Raw genomic sequence first — 15,706 nt, forward strand, 5'->3', positions numbered from 1 at the left:
TTCATTCTCCCACCTCCCTGTGGCTGTCTTGTCCTTGTGGGTTGTGCTTGGCATCCCTCCTCCCCCAGATTACCACTTCTGTCTGGTATGTGTATGTTTAGCAGAAACAGCAATGAATTGGGCCTGATAAAAGCATATATTTTGGAAAAGATTCTGTTCAAAGGAATACAGAGGAAAGCTTTTCCAGCCCCCATGGTTCACACAACTTAGGGATTTTTAAAGGGAAGTCATTTGACTATTTTTAAAGGTCAAGAAACCTGTCTGGGTATAGCAGGTGTGATTGAAAAGGCAGCAGAAGGATGGTAATTCTGAGTGTCCCTTCCAGATTGTTAGACTGCTGTTGGAACGCGGCTGTGACGTGAACCTAAGTGACAAGCAAGGCCGGACGCCCCTCATGGTGGCTGCTTGTGAAGGGCACTTGAACACCGTGGAATTCCTTCTTTCAAAAGGTAGCAACGTGATGCCCTCAAAGGTTTCTTTTGGACGGACACAGAGAAGTTTAGCAGAACCATTCAGTGCTTTCTGATTCAAATTCTTAATTTTCTGTTATGGAAATTTTCTCACACACACAGAAGAAAGAATAGCCAACACAGCCACATGCCCAGCATTCCCCTGCAGCAGCAGTGACCATTCTGCCAGCCCATCTGGCTGGTGTCACCCTTCACAGGGCTTCACTGACACTTGGTTCTGGCCAGGTATTCTGCAGTTGTGAAACAGTTTGCTTTCTGGCTTTGTCATCTCATAAGGTTCATGTTCTATGAATGCGCTTTCCTTTCAGGTGCTGTCCTTTCTTCTCTAGACAAAGAGGGTCTGTCAGCATTAAGCTGGGCTTGTTTGAAAGGTCACAGGGCAGTGGTCCAGTATCTGGTTGAAGAAGGAGCTGCGATAGACCAGACAGACAAGAATGGCCGCACACCCCTGGACCTGGCCGCCTTCTATGGTGATGCTGAGACAGTGAGTACCAGCAGGTGTCCCTCCCTCCACCTGCATTGGAAAGAAACCCCAGCAACTGAACAGCTCTAGGGTCTTCATGAGGTTGTGTCTCCGTGTCGTGTGTGTGTGTGTGTGTGTGTGTGTGTGTGTGTGTGTGTGTGTTTTGTCAGGGATTTTTCATTTTTCACTAATTCTGTGACATGCAGTCTATTTGAGGACTTAAGATTTTAGTCAAATCGTAAAAGTTTAAAAATAGCTGCTTACAAACAGCACATACAACAGACACATAAGTGAATGTGTACACATGTGCCTATGAGGCTTTCTCAGTCATCCATATAAATAAAACTTTTGCATAGATCATTTAGAAACTACTTTTATATATGGTAAGTGACTAATCAAATGACTACCTGTTTTTTTTCTACATTGTTTTGTTTTTAATCTATTATTATTTTTCTGAGATTAAGTCTTGCTGTCTTGCCCATACTGGAGTGCTGTGGTGCGATCTCAGCTCACTGCAACCTCTGCCTCCGAGGTTCAAGCAATTCTCCTGCCTCAGCTTCCCAAGTAGCTGGGATTATAGGCATTTGCATCACCACGCCCAGGTAATTTTTGTATTTTTATTAGAGACAGGGTTTCACTATGTTGGTCAGGCTGGTCTCGAACTCCTGACCTCGTGATCCTCCTGCGTTGGCCTCCCAAAGTACTGGGATTACAGGCATGAGCCATTGCACCTGGCCTATTATTAATTTTTGAGGCAGAGTCTTACTCTGTCACCCAGGCTGGAGTGCAGTGGCGTGATCACTATGGTTTTGTTTTCCTCATCTCAAGAGATCCTCCCTCCTCAACCTCCTGAATAGCTGGGATTATAGGTATGTAGCACCACACCTGGCTAATTTTTTATAGAGACAGGGTTTCGCCATGTTGCCCAGGCTGGTCTCGAACTGCTGGGCTCAAGTGATCTTCCCACCTTGCCTTCTAGAAGTGTTAGGATTACAGGCATGAGCCACCATGCCCAGCCAAAGTTTTATTTTTAATTGGCAAATGATTGTGTATATTTATGGGGCACAATGTGATGTTTTGATACAAGTATACATTGTGGAATGATCAAATCAGGCTGATTAACATATGCATCCCTCAAATATTATTTCTTTTCGGTGACAGCATTTAAGATCCCTTTTAGCTATTTTGAAATAAGCAATACGTTATTGGCCAGGCATGGTGGCCCACACCTGTAATCCCAGCACTTTGGGATGCCAAAGCAGTCGGGTCACTTGAGGTCAGGAGTTCAGGACCAGCCTGACCAACATGGTGAAACTCTGTCTCTACTAATAATACAAAAATTAGCCGGGCATGGTGACGGGCACCTATAATCCCAGCTACTCGGGAGGCTGAGGCACAAGAATTGCTTGAACTCAGGAGGTGGAGGTTGCAGTGAGCCAAGATCGTACTACCAGACTCCAGCCTGGGCAACAGAATGAGACCCGGTCTCAAAAAAAAAAAAAAAGGTATTGTTAACTCTAGTCACAGTGCTGTACAGTAGATCACCGGAACTTATTCCTCCTGTCTGAGTCTTCATACCCTTTGACCAATGCCTCCCTGTTCCCCATGTCTGTCTCCCAGCCTGTAGTAACCACTTTTCTACTCTCTGCTTCTGTGAGTTCAACTTGTTTAGGTTCCACATGTAAATGAGATCATGCTGTCTTTCTGAGCCTGGCTTATTTCACTTAGCATAATGTCCTTCAGGTTGATCCACATCGCAGCAAATGACAGGATTTCCTTCTTTTAAAGCCTGAATAGTATTTCATGATGTACATATACTGGTTGTTTTTAAAGTGATACAGCGTTGCCTAAAAATATGGAAAGCTTTGGGCACTATCTTTATCTCTTTGCCAAATGCTGGTGTCTAATCAAGGTGTGAGAGAATAAAACCTTGATAAACAGAACTGTGAAATATCTCTCAGGGCAGAAACTGTGACTTTGTCAGGCTCCACGCCCCAGGCATCCAGCAGGTGCCAGAGGAATAGTCAGCTTCCAATAGTTCAATACGTCTAACGGGAGGACTAGCTGGAGAGACAGGTGCTTGCAGACCTGGCAGTGGAAGCTGTGGCCCTGCATGTGTGTGCTTGGGGCTTTTAGAAGGCAGTGCTGTCAGGGTTAAATGGTATCAACTTCCTGTACCTTGTAAACTCTACTTCATGTCAATTTACAAAAACATATCCAACTAAATCTCACATGTCTACACTTATTTTTCAGCTACCTCCCCAAACTCTGCAGTTTATCATAAGTAGAGAAGAGTGAAGGAACTTAGCATTCTAACATTATTTTTTTAATATCGTGGCAAAAATACATAGCATAAAATTTATCCTTAATCATTTCAAAGCATAGAGTTCAGTAGTTGAAGCATATTCACAACCAGTATGCAGAACTTTTCATCTTGCAAAGGTGAAACTGTATTTGTTACAACTCTCCACCTCCCCCAGCCCATCACAACCACCACTCTACTTTCTGTCTCTGAGCTTTTTACCCCTTTAGATATCTCATGTAAGTGGAATCATAGAGTTTTTGTCTTTTTGTGACCAGCTTATTTCACTTACCATAATGTCCTCCAGGTTCACCCATGTTGAAGCTTGTGTTAGAATAGCGTTTCCTTCCTTTTTAAGGATGAATAATGCTCCATTGTACATATATATCACGTGTTGTTTAGTCATCTGTCACTGGACACTTAGGTTGCTTCTATGTTTTTTGCTACTGTAAATAATGCTGCTGTGAATGTGGGTGTCCAAGTATTTCTTCAGGACTCTGCTTTCAGTTCTTTGGGGTATATATCCAGAAGCAGAATCTGTGGCTCACACAGTGATTGTGTTTTTAATTTTTTGATGAACTGCCCTATTGTTTTTCCACAGCTGCTGCACCATTTTACATTCACACCACAGTGCACAAGGGTTCCAGAATTTCTCCACATTGTCACCAATACTTATTTGTTTGTTTGTTTGTTTGAAATGGAGTCTTGCTCTGTCACCCAGGCTGGAGTGCAGTGGCTGGATTTCAACTCACTGCAACCTCTGCCTCCTGGATTCAAGCGATTCTCCTGCTTCAGCCTCCTGAGTGACTAGAGGAAGACATGTGCCACCACCTCTGGCTTATTTTCGTATTTTTAGTAGAGACAAGATTTCGCCATGTTGGACAGGCTGGTCGCAAACTCTTGAGCCCACCTTGGGCTCCCAAAGTGCTTGGATTACAGGCGTGAGCCACTGCACCCAGCCAATACTTGCTTTTTTGGTAGTAGCCATCGTAATGGGTGTGAGCTGAACATCTTCTCATATGCTTGTTGGCCACTCACCTATCATCTCTGTAGAAATCTATTCAAGTCCTTTGCCCATTCTAAAATGAGGTTATTTGGGTTTTGTAGTTGAGTTGTAGTTCTTTATATAGATAGTAACCCCTCTAGTTAGTGTCATTGAATAGTGGGGTGGATGATAGGAAGCATGTCTTTTTTTTTTTTTTTTCTTTTTCCTTTGTGTGTGTGTGTGTGTGAGTGTGTGTGTGAGAGATAAAGTTTAGCTCTGCCGCCCAGGCTGGAGTGCAATGGCACGATCTCTGCTCACTGCAGCCTCTACCTCACAAGTTCAGGCAGTTTTCTGCCTCAGCCTCCCAAGTAGCTGGGATTACAGGCGCCCACCACCACGCTCGGCTAATTTTTTGTTGTTGTTGTTGTTGTATTTTTAGTAGAGATGGGGTTTCACCACCTTGGCCAGGCTGATCCTGAACTCCTGACCTCGTGATCCACCCGCCTTGGTCTCCCAAAGTGCTGAGATTACAGGTGTGAGCCACTGTACCCAGCTGGAAGCATATCTTTTCAGATCCACATGAAAACCTAAAATGGCTACAGGCTTCTTTTCCAGTAAATGGAGAAATTAGAGTGGCCACAGTGGTTCTTCCTCTTGTTTCCTGTTTAGTTTAAGTGACAGCTATTTTATCACATCAAATTAGTCTTTGTACCGTGGTATCAAACTTGCCATTTTTACTTTCCCAATTTCCTTCAAATCTCTTTGATAATTATATACTTGGATCTGTCTGGTCCCAAGCCGCCCATCTTCACAGTCTGCCATGGCCAGGTTGTGTGGGTCTGAGTATTTCTAAAGTCACCACTGCTGTGGCCTGCTCACTTGTTGGAGCTCATTCTACAAGTCTGCTGCTTAATTCCATTGGAGATGTAGAGGTGACTGTGTCCAGTCTCTGTGGCCTGGGAAGTGGTGTGAGAGACAGATTGAGCATGTGTGCACACATGCACCTGTGGCAGCGTGTGCCCTGCTTTTTTCATCACTGACAGCAAAACCTCTTCAGCAGGGAAGGGTCTAGCTGTGGATCGCAGCTCCTCTTCTCTGTTTCGTGTCCACTTCATTTCTGTTCTACGATCCTTACTAGGCAGAGGCATTTCAAATGAGAGTAAAGCTAAGACTGCCCATCCTAAATCCACGTATGCCCCTGAACTCCTGCCCCCAGTTGCTGCTAAGGCCTCTGCTATCCCTGCAGGTGCTGTACCTGGTGGAGAAGGGAGCCGTGATCGAGCATGTGGACCACAGTGGGATGCGGCCCTTGGACAGAGCCATCGGCTGCCGGAACACATCCGTGGTCGTGGCGCTACTCAGAAAGGGAGCCAAATTAGGTCAGTGAGCACTGCCTCCATTGAGCAGGAGGAGGGGTTAGCTCCCGACTGTAGGAGCTTAGAGAGCATAGAGTGACCCTGCGCCCAGGTTAGGAAGTAAGATGTCAGATGTTTGCAGATCTCTCTCAGTCTCACCTCAGTCTTACTTAATCACCATCATCCACAGTGTGTAAGTAGCTCACAGTGTTTCTGCGGGGGTGGAAAGCAGAGGCTGGTGTTGAAGGACAGTCTGGAGTGGTGAGTGTCAATGGCCAGGAGCCACATCTGAGAGCAGTTGGCTCAGCACCTCACTGTGGGGTGGGGCCGGGCGGTGCTGCTGAAAGGTCCCCAGGTAACTGAGCAGCACCCCACGCTCAGCCACTGTTCTAGAGCTGCCAGTCAGCTACGTGGGGAAATGGCCGCCGCAGCAAGTTTCCGTGAAGAAGTAATACTTGAGGATCGTGTCGGGGCCCCTGAGTAGGGAAAGCCCTTTCCACATGACTGGCTTTGACACAACACACTGTTCCAAATGTGGGAGGGTCACTGTTTTTGGTTAGATGTATGCGGCCCTTGGTCAGGAGCAGCTCTGGGCGGAGCACTGTGGTGAAAATGCTATTCACTAATACTGTCAAGCAGTGAATAGTGCCAGGAACTATCCAAGCAGTTTCACCCTCTGCCTTCGTCTCCACCACAGCCCTGAAATTCTCCGTGACAGTCCCATGATTTTACAGATGAGGAAACCAAGGCACAGAGCAGCTAAATGGCTTTCCCCAGGACTGCCACATGGTACTCGCTGTGGGAACCTAGAAGGCTGACTTGGGGGCTGTGCTCTTTAGCACTCTTCCCATGGTGTCCCGAGAGCTCAGGCAGGGGTTAGAGAGGTTGTGGCCGAGCTGTAGGGTAGGAGACAGAAGCCAAGACATCTGGGAGTAGAGTGTGGTGACGCACAACGCAGGGACCTGGTGCTAAGCCCACATGCCTGCACGGTGACCACTGCGTGAACTGAGGAGATTATGCTGGGGCCTCCTTTGATCAATTTTTCCCACATTCCACTTGGAAGGGAGGGATGGGTCTTCACTGCTCAGATACCTGTTTCTCTCATTACTTTTTTCAGTAAAATAGCAAGGACAGATTTGAGCACCCAGGTCAGTGGGAGAGGATTAGCGGCTGAGCCTCACTGGCATCCTGCCCCTCCCTCACGGCATTGTGGTCCTTGCAGCGGGCTTGTGCTGGTGCTCACCTCCAGCTGTGGGGCCACGGAGGAATTGGTATCCTTTCCCTGGGGCCTCTGAAGTGCCTCTGAATGCGTGTTTGTTTTGCAGGAAATGCTGCTTGGGCGATGGCCACTTCCAAACCTGATATCTTGATTATACTTTTACAGAAATTAATGGAGGAAGGAAATGTGATGTACAAAGTAAGTGGGGCCGCCCTTTTCTTTGCCTCAGAGCGCCCTCTTAATTGGGTATATAATGGCCATAGCTGTGCTACTGCACAGAATCCATGTACGAGAAGTACCAAGGGGTGGCTGGGTCCAGTGGCTCACGCCTGTAATCACAGCACTTTGGGAAGTCCAGGTGGGTGGATCACCTGAGGCCAGGAATTCCAGACCAACCTTGCCAATATGGCAAAACACCGTCTCTACCAAAAATACAACAATTACCAGGGCACCTGTAATCCCAGCTACTCGGGAGGCTGAGACAGGAGAATTGCTTGAACCTAGGAGGTGGAGGTTGCAGTGAGCTGAGATGGCACCACTGCACTCTACTGCACTCTAGCCTCAGCAACAGAGCAAGACTCAGTCTCAAAAAAAAAAAAGATGCCAAGAGGTGCTGACCTGGCCTCACGCCCTTGGTTGGCTTAATATCTTTCCGGCAGAATCTTAAAGGTAGAAAACACCTCTGTTTGTGTCTGAGAGCCATTATTTCTGAGCTAATCCTTGAGGTTGTAGTGGTGGCCTACTGCCTGAAGCCATGGCATGAAGCCAAGTCACCTTTAGGTCAACTGAACGCCATAGAGGATGTTCCTCAGCCCTTCATGTTCTGAGTTAAGACCGCCACACTGAGGCACAGTGATGAGGCATAGGAGGGGAACACCCAGCAGTCATGTCCAGAAGAAAAGGCTCGCTCCATCTCCTGAGCCTTTCCTGTCTAATGAATGTCTGGAATTTGAAACCGTTTTTAGAGATACACTTAATACACTTAATACAGTCAAGTAATACCTCAGTTATTCAGGAGACTGAATTAATTTATTTTCCCTCAAAAATGGAAATATGATTTACAGATCAATAAACTGCACTTTAAATTTTTCCAAATAAGACATCAATTTAGCTCAGAGGTCAGTAAACTTATTTTTAAAGGCCAGACAGTAATGTTTCAGGCTCTACAGACTGTGTGGCCTCTGTCACAACTCTCCAGTTCTGCTGTAGGGGTAAAAAGCAGCCACAGAGAACACAGAGCGAATGAACAAAGCTGTGGCCCAATAAAACTTTATTTGTAAACACAGGTGGCCAGCAGACTTGGCCTCCAAGCCATGGTTTGCCAGCCCCTGGTTTAGATAGATATGCAGGCCATTTGCATAGGTCACTATTCTTTGCAGTTCTGTGATTAGACAGAATTAAAAGATTATTGGGGAAAAACTAGATTATGACCATGTTAATCCTTTTTACTGTTAGGCAGCTGTACTTGCTATGTTGTAGATTTTTTCCTTTTCATTTTTTAAAATAGTAACAAATAAATAGGTAATATAGCATGACCCAGCAGGGTTCCTGGCTTGGAATCAGTTTGAAATTGAGTTGAGAGTGTGTACTGTTGTGGCCTTGAAGTGCTTTTAATATGGATTTTGGTAGGCAATTATGTTAGAAATACAAAGCCATTTTCAACAGGCTTCATACCCACTGTGCAATGGGACTGACTGAGCAAATGGATTTTTTAGCTTTGAAAATGATGTGTGGTGCTGTTCTGCTTTTTAAAGCCCATGTTTTAGTTCCTCTTGAAAGAAAAATTATTATTCTGCAACAAGCTCTCTAGGTCTATCTACAAGATACCACTTGTCCTAGGAATGGGATCAGTTTTTCATCTGATTTCTATTACACTTAGCATTAAAATGTCTTTAGATGTGAGATCATTCTTGAAATAATTTTCAAAAATACATACCAGAAGATATCTGATCCATTAAGATTGATAGTTACCAATTTAGCAGTTTACAGACACCTTATTATAAAACCGGCTTCTTTCTCACTGTGGAATCACAGGCTGCAGGTGCATGTGAGGACAGTGAAGCCCGTGTGCGTCAGCCCAGTTAGTGAACTAGCTCCCATCTTGACACTGACTCGGATTGCTTTCAATGATCATGGGTTTGCAGGGGGGGAAGAAACTCCCCAGGGTGTTCCGGGTGTGGGAGATTATTCATCTTAGAGCCTCTGAAAAAGGACAAATGTTTGTGATTTTTGAATCCTAGAAAGGGAAGATGAAAGAGGCAGCCCAGAGGTACCAGTATGCCTTAAGGAAGTTTCCTCGAGAAGGAGTCGGAGAGGACATGAGACCCTTCAACGAATTAAGGGTTTCCCTCTATCTCAGTTTGTCTCGATGCCGAAGAAAAACAAACGTAAGCTGTGCCCCTTTATTCCAACCCAGTCCTCCAGCAGCAGAGCCCTTCCCCAGCGGTGAAGCCCAGCCCTTCTCGGACCCAGTCCTGAGCCCTCCTCGGACCCAGTCCTGAGCCCTCCTGTCCGATTTGCTTGCACATTGATGCGAACCTGGCATGTGGGAAACGGCTCCTATCAGTGACCCACTCCCCTGACAGTGTTGAAGGAATCCACTTGGGTTTCATTTCCTTGGCCTCAGTGATGAGAAGCAAATGCAGACAGCTCCTCTGCAGCTTCCCAACAGTGATGCTGCCGGCACTGCCATCCCCGGATTCAGGAAAGGCTAACCCAAGCCTAGTGTCATGTTGTGGGCCTGCCTTCTGTGTTAGGTTTGCTCAGAGGGTCTGCCAATAACTCATTTGTAACCAGTCATGGTTAACTCATAGTCAATTTGTAACTAGTAGATCTGTTTCAGTAGTACTTCCTACCTTTTTTGAACTGCATCCTCCTGCCCCATCTGTTGAGCTGCCCGCTTCTGTGCTCCGCTGCCAGAATGGACCTAGCATCTAGGTTCCTTTCTGAGGCTGCCCCTCCACTGGGGTGTGAGGGTCCACCCTCTGGCCTTCTGGGGCACTGTCACTATCACTGTTTTCTGTGGCAGATTCTTTTCTTAATGATATTAATCAACTGTCATTACCTCCTCCCTTTCTGGCTGTGCCTCAGCGTTCTGCTATCCTTTAGAACAAAACTAGGAAAGGCTTCCCATCATCATGTATCTATGTTGCTTCTGACTCCTGTATTTCTTGTTGACACCAGGACTTTGGCATGGCAGAGGAATTTGCTTCCAAGGCTCTCGAATTGAAGCCCAAGTCCTATGAAGCCTTTTATGCCAGAGCAAGAGCAAAGAGAAACAGCAGGTACCGTCCGTGGTTGTTTTTGTGTCTAGAGAAAGTTTTTTTCCTGTGGGATCAAACCTGCCTGTTGCATTTGGGGAGGCTTTGCTACAGAAGTGTTGCTCAGGTGCCTCTCATCCTTTTAAGTACTGAATTACTATTACTACCTGCTTCGAAGAGGCATGATAGTGGGACATTATCAGTGATGGGTAAACAGCCGTTTTCTCCTGACATCTCAATAGTTACTCCTCCCCATCGCTTGTCCCGGGTGAAACTTACTACAACATGAACTTCCTACCTAATTTAGTCCATATTTCAGGGAAACTGCCAGCTAGGGGCACTAGGAGGACATGAAGGGGAGGGGTTGTATGAGCTTGTTGTGTTAGAGGAGGGCAGTGTTACCACGAGATGGTAATAATATTAAAAGGATTCTGGCACCCACTGATTCATGCTTCCCCTTATTCCCGGCCCAGTAGTCTTTATGGAGAGCAGTGCTGTGGAGTCACGCCCATCTAGGTTAGAATTCAGCACTGCCACTTAGCTGAGTAACTCTGGGCTGTTAAATGGGTCCTGGCCAGCACTGTAAGCGTTCAAAACTCACTTGCTACCTTCTGTTTCCTTTGAGCACAGCTGTTTTATGAACAGTTCCACTCTGAGCATGTTCATGTGTGGCTTGTAATGTTACCTTACATTTTCCTACAAAGGCAATTTGTGGCAGCTCTGGCTGACCTGCAGGAGGCTGTGAAACTCTGTCCCAACAATCAGGAAATCAAGAGGCTTCTGGCCCGCGTAGAAGAGGAGTGCAAGCAACTCCAGAGGAGTCAACAGCAGAAACAGCAGGGCCCGCCACCAGCTCCACCCAATGACTCCGAGAATGAAGAGGACGCCCCGACCCCTGGGTTAAGTGACCACTTTCACCCTGAGGAGATTGAAGAGGAAGAAACTTCTCCCCAGGAAGAATCCATTTCCCTGACTCCCAGATCCCAGCCATCCTCATCGGTCCCTTCTTCATACATCCGAAACCTTCAAGAAGGGTTACAGTCCAAAGGAAGGTCTGTATCGCCACAGAGCAGGGCAGGAATTGGCAAGCTCCTAAGAGAACCTGTGGCCCAGCCTGGGCTGGTCCTGCAACCCTCCAAACAGGCCCAGATCGTGAAAACCAGCCAGCACCTGGGCTCTGGCCAGCCTGCTGCGAGAAATGGCAGCATCAAAGTTCACATCTCTTCTCAGAACCCTCCTCCGAGTCCCATGCCAGGGAGAATTGCTGCCGCTCCTGCTGGGAGCAGAATCCCGCATTTGGAGGGAGCAGGTACTTTCACTACAGGAGCTGGTTGTGGCCACTTTGGGGATCGGCCAGGCCCCAGCCAGAATGTCCGCCTGCAGCGCGGTGAGAGTGTCCCTGCACACCCTTTACCAGGTAAGACAAAAACCACAGAGAGGCTTCTGTCTCATGCCTCCGCGGCTGTGGATGCAGCTGCTCCAAACCAAGGTGGGCTGGCGACCTGCAGTGACATGCGACACCCGGCTTCCCTTACCAGCTCAGGCTCTTCTGGTTCTCCATCCAGCAGCATAAAGATGTCAAGTTCAACCAGTAGTTTGACTTCGAGCAGCAGTTTTTCAGATGGCTTCAAGGTCCAAGGACCAGATACTCGAATTAAAGACAAGGTTGTAACCCACGTTCAGAGCAGTACAGCGGAGCACAGACCCCGCAACACGCCGTTCATGGGCATCATGGATAAGACTGCAAGGTTCCAACAGCAGAGCAATCCTCCAGGCCGCGCATGGCACTGTCCGGCGGCAGAGGGGCTGCTGACAAACACGTCTTCTGCAGCTGGCCTGCAGTCTGCTAACACTGAAAAGACATCTCTCATGCAAGTGGGAGGATATAATAATCAAGCCAAAACAAGTGTCCACAATGGGGCACAGGTGAAGGAGCTAGAAGAAAACAAGTGCCAAATTCCAGTCCACTGTCAAGAGAACAGGATAACTAAGACTGTTTCTCATCTGTACCAGGAAAGTATCTCCAAACAGCAGCCTCATATCAGTAATGAAGCCCACAGGAGCCACCTCACTGCAGCAAAACCAAAGCGATCGTTCATAGAGTCAAATGTGTGAGCCTTAAGAAAGCCCCATTTGTGGAATTTGGAAAAGTGTGTTGTTGACTCCTGGTGGTAAATTAAATAGTTTTTTCATCAGAAAAGTTTTTTAGCCATTTTCTTTTTCCTTGGGGGTGGATCTGATGCCACTGATATATCTAAAACGTGGGATAACACTTCTTTAATAGCTAGAAGTTACAATAAATAAGAATGCTAAGCAGAACTGAAAACTATATCAAGTTAAAATTCTAAGACAGCCCAGAAGACATTAATGATTTTCACTTAAAAAATTGTTTGGCTTTGCCACTTTCCTCCTTGCCTTTGCTATGTGGCAAAATTATAGTACTTAGAGAATAAGTACTGTCAGTAAGTCTAATTGTTAAAGAGTGACTGGTTGAACTCATGACATAATATCCAAGTGATGTATCTGGAAACGATGTAACTACAGTTACAGTTCCATTGAGTCAAATCCCATTTTATATATACATAAAAGTTAAGTTCTGAGTGATTCCTAGCTAAATGTGTGACTGTAAACATAATATAGCCAAATTTTTTTAAAGCAAAATATGAGAACACCCTAAGTATTGTTCCCTTCATAGCAGTTCCTGTAAGGGGATTAAACACTTATTTCTGCGTTACGGATCTTATTCGTATATTTTTATAGCACCTTTTTTTGGAACCTGTATTTGTGCTTGAAGGTGTTTTGAGATTTGGAAACAGTATAAGCCATTTGGAATCATGACTGGTGGTCAAGTGGATTCAAGCAAAAATACTAAGACCAGCAATCTTAGTGGCGCTTACAAATTAGCTCTCACGTGTTTTCCAAACTGCTTTTAACAATGGTAGTGCTCCTGGAACAATCTTCCAAGCTCCTCTAAAGACAGTATTTAATTCAGATACTAAACGTAGGGCTGGTTGTTGCTTTTGTTTTGTTGTACAATAGTACTTTATAGTCACATGTTGTATATATTAAATAGCCCAATTTTATTCAGACTTGTAAATATAACTATTTCAGTGTAGTTCACCTACAGAGAAAACCCCAGTCATGATTTGCATGTTCTCTGTAAGCTTCATCCATGCTGGTTATTGCACTGAATGATATATTATTATGGCATGTTAACAATATACCAGTAACAGCACTTTATCTCATTTATATGAACACCTTTGAGGTGCTACTTAAGTCTAAGCTGATGTATTTTTCATTTGTAAAGATAAGGTACAGGAATGAACCTTGGCTTAAAGGTATTTTTATATGAAAATGGTGTGTTATTGGAGGATGTTAAAATGCTAATTTGAGAGAGGTAGGAGTGTATTTGTTTTATATGTTGGGGTGTGAAATTTATTTTCTAAAATTGAGGAAAAGGAAGTTATATATTTGCAGAATGTTTTAAAAATGAATCGCTGTAATGAAGTTCCTGTGAACATCATCGTGGTTTTGTACGAATAGGGACCTCTGATGTCATTCTTCAACGTTTGTTCCTGCCTGTGTGTACAGCTGTACTTTGTGTGAACAGCTTTATCGTTTTTATAGGCTTTCCATGAGTTTTGCTGTAACTACTATGGCTTATTTATTTTAATATTTGTGGAAGTCTTACTCTTGTTAGTTTTGTTTCTGCACAACTACTGTACTTTTCCATATGGAATAAAGACTATTAATAGAATTTGTTTTGCACTAAATGAGTCAATAGATAAGTAGAAAACAGCCTGATGACAACTGTCTCTGTTGCTTTAATCCTTGTTACCCTAGAGGGAATAGTGAAAAGCATATTTTATATTAACACTACCAAATGCATATTTAATTTCATTTTAGAATTTCAGAATAGGGTGACAGCTGCTAGAAATTCCATAATACTCAAGGGCCAAGTTAGTCTTTTTGCCTCAAATAGAAAGCATGCAGGAAAGCAATATATACTTGCCTATCTGTTTCAAGACATATTGGTGTCTGTTTTTACTGGCAGCAGGGATATCTTTACTACTGTAATTCTCAAACACTTTGGCAATACACTGAACATTGTTATGACAGTTTGTTCTTTAACACATTTGTATTATCTTTCAGTTAAAAGTGTGTTTGTCTTTATGCCCACACATTTCAAAGTAATATGAGAGTGAACATTAAACTGTTGTATTGTGATAAAATTCTTGGATGCTTAAACATCATAATTAATACCTCAGATTTATTGTCTGGTCACTGCTGTTGTTGCAGGGCTAAGTAACTTCAGTCCTTAAAGAGCTTTATATTTAATGAAAGGTTAAAAACAAACAGGATGAGAAGGAAAGTATTATCTCCTAATACATAATTCTTGTCATTAGATGATTTTTCCTGTAAAGGAGCTAAGAAGAATATTCTCATAATTTATTGTACATTATGATTTTGATATATACTTAGTAAAGATAAGGTGCTTGGTCCAGTCAGGAAGAGGTGACGCATCCTTAGAAAGTCAATAGTTAGTCCTCACAGGACTGGGTGGTGGGCAGTGCTGCTGCTCCACACAACCTTGAACAGTGGGACCTGGAGTGTCCGGCATGGGGGCTGTTTGGTGTCCCCTTTTACCGGTGGTTTTGGTTTGCTTGTGTGGAAGAGAGTTGCTCGACTTTGGTTTATCTATTATATACAAAAAGAGGTGTGTCAATTAGGTAAATTATCAACATCTTAGTTTTCAGTAGTTTTGTTTTACAAGAAACTGTCCTGGTAAAGTCTAAGAAAGCAAAATACCTTAAGAGTTCTTTTTTTTTTTTTTCTTTTTTTATGTTATTTTTTCTATTTTTATTTCTTTTATTTTTTATTTTTTAAATATATATATATATATATTATTGCATTTTAGGTTTTGGGGTACATGTGAAGAACATGCAAGATTGTTGCATAGGTACACACGTGGCAGTGTAATTTCCTGCCTTCCTCCCCATCACCTATATCTGGCATTTCTTCCCATGCTATCTCACCCCAACTCCCCACTCCCTGCTGTCCCTCCCCTATTTTCCCCTGACAGACCCCAGTGTGTGATGCCACCCTCCCTGTGTCCATGTGTTCTCATTGTTCAACGCCCGCCTATAAGTGAGAACATGCGGTGTTTGGTTTTCTGCTCTTGTGTCAGTTTGCTGAGAATGATGGTTTCCAGGTTCATCCATGTCCCGACAAAGGACACAAACTCATCTTTTTGATGGCTGCATAATATTCCATGGTGTATATGTGCCACATTTTCCCTGTCCATTCTATCATGGATGGGCATTTGGGTTGGTTCCAGATCTTTGCTATTGTGAACAGTGCTGCAATGAACATTCGTGTGCATGTGTCCTTATAGTAGAACGATTTATAATCCTTTGGATATATACCCAGTAATGGGATTGCTGGGTCAAATGGAATTTCTATTTCTAGGTCCTTGAGGAATTGCCACACTGTCTTCCACAATGGTTGAACTAATTTACACTCCCACCAGCAGTGTAAAAGTGTTCCTATTTCTCCACATCCTCTCCAGCATCTGTTGTCTCCAGATTTTTTAATGATCTCCATTCTAACTGGTGTGAGATGGTATCTCAGTGTTGTTTTGATTTGCATTTC

At 44.4% G+C, this 15,706-nt stretch overlaps 1 protein-coding gene across 12 annotated transcripts in view; it reads left to right on the forward strand.

The window, feature by feature from the left end:
- TANC1 (tetratricopeptide repeat, ankyrin repeat and coiled-coil containing 1) overlaps window positions 1-14,876 on the forward strand; it is a 267,662-nt gene extending 252,786 nt beyond the window's left edge. For 11 of the 12 annotated variants that reach the window (XM_032286476.1, XM_032286480.1, XM_032286482.1 and 8 more), the window contains 7 exons: window positions 326-449; window positions 779-954; window positions 5,467-5,599; window positions 6,901-6,992; window positions 9,035-9,181; window positions 9,978-10,078; window positions 10,759-12,397. In XM_032286476.1, coding sequence (XP_032142367.1) covers window positions 326-449; window positions 779-954; window positions 5,467-5,599; window positions 6,901-6,992; window positions 9,035-9,181; window positions 9,978-10,078; window positions 10,759-12,169 — 2,184 coding nt within the window. In that variant the 3' untranslated portion in view covers window positions 12,170-12,397. Of the gene's footprint in view, window positions 1-325; window positions 450-778; window positions 955-5,466; window positions 5,600-6,900; window positions 6,993-9,034; window positions 9,182-9,977; window positions 10,079-10,758 lie in introns of all 12 variants that reach the window. The other variant, XM_032286481.1, reaches the window with a different exon arrangement.
- Window positions 14,877-15,706: the final 830 nt, after the last annotated feature.

This window comes from Sapajus apella, unplaced genomic scaffold (genome assembly GCF_009761245.1).
Source record: "Sapajus apella isolate SASKATOON/1434 unplaced genomic scaffold, GSC_monkey_1.0 scaffold18, whole genome shotgun sequence".
Taxonomy (NCBI): domain Eukaryota; kingdom Metazoa; phylum Chordata; class Mammalia; order Primates; family Cebidae; genus Sapajus; species Sapajus apella.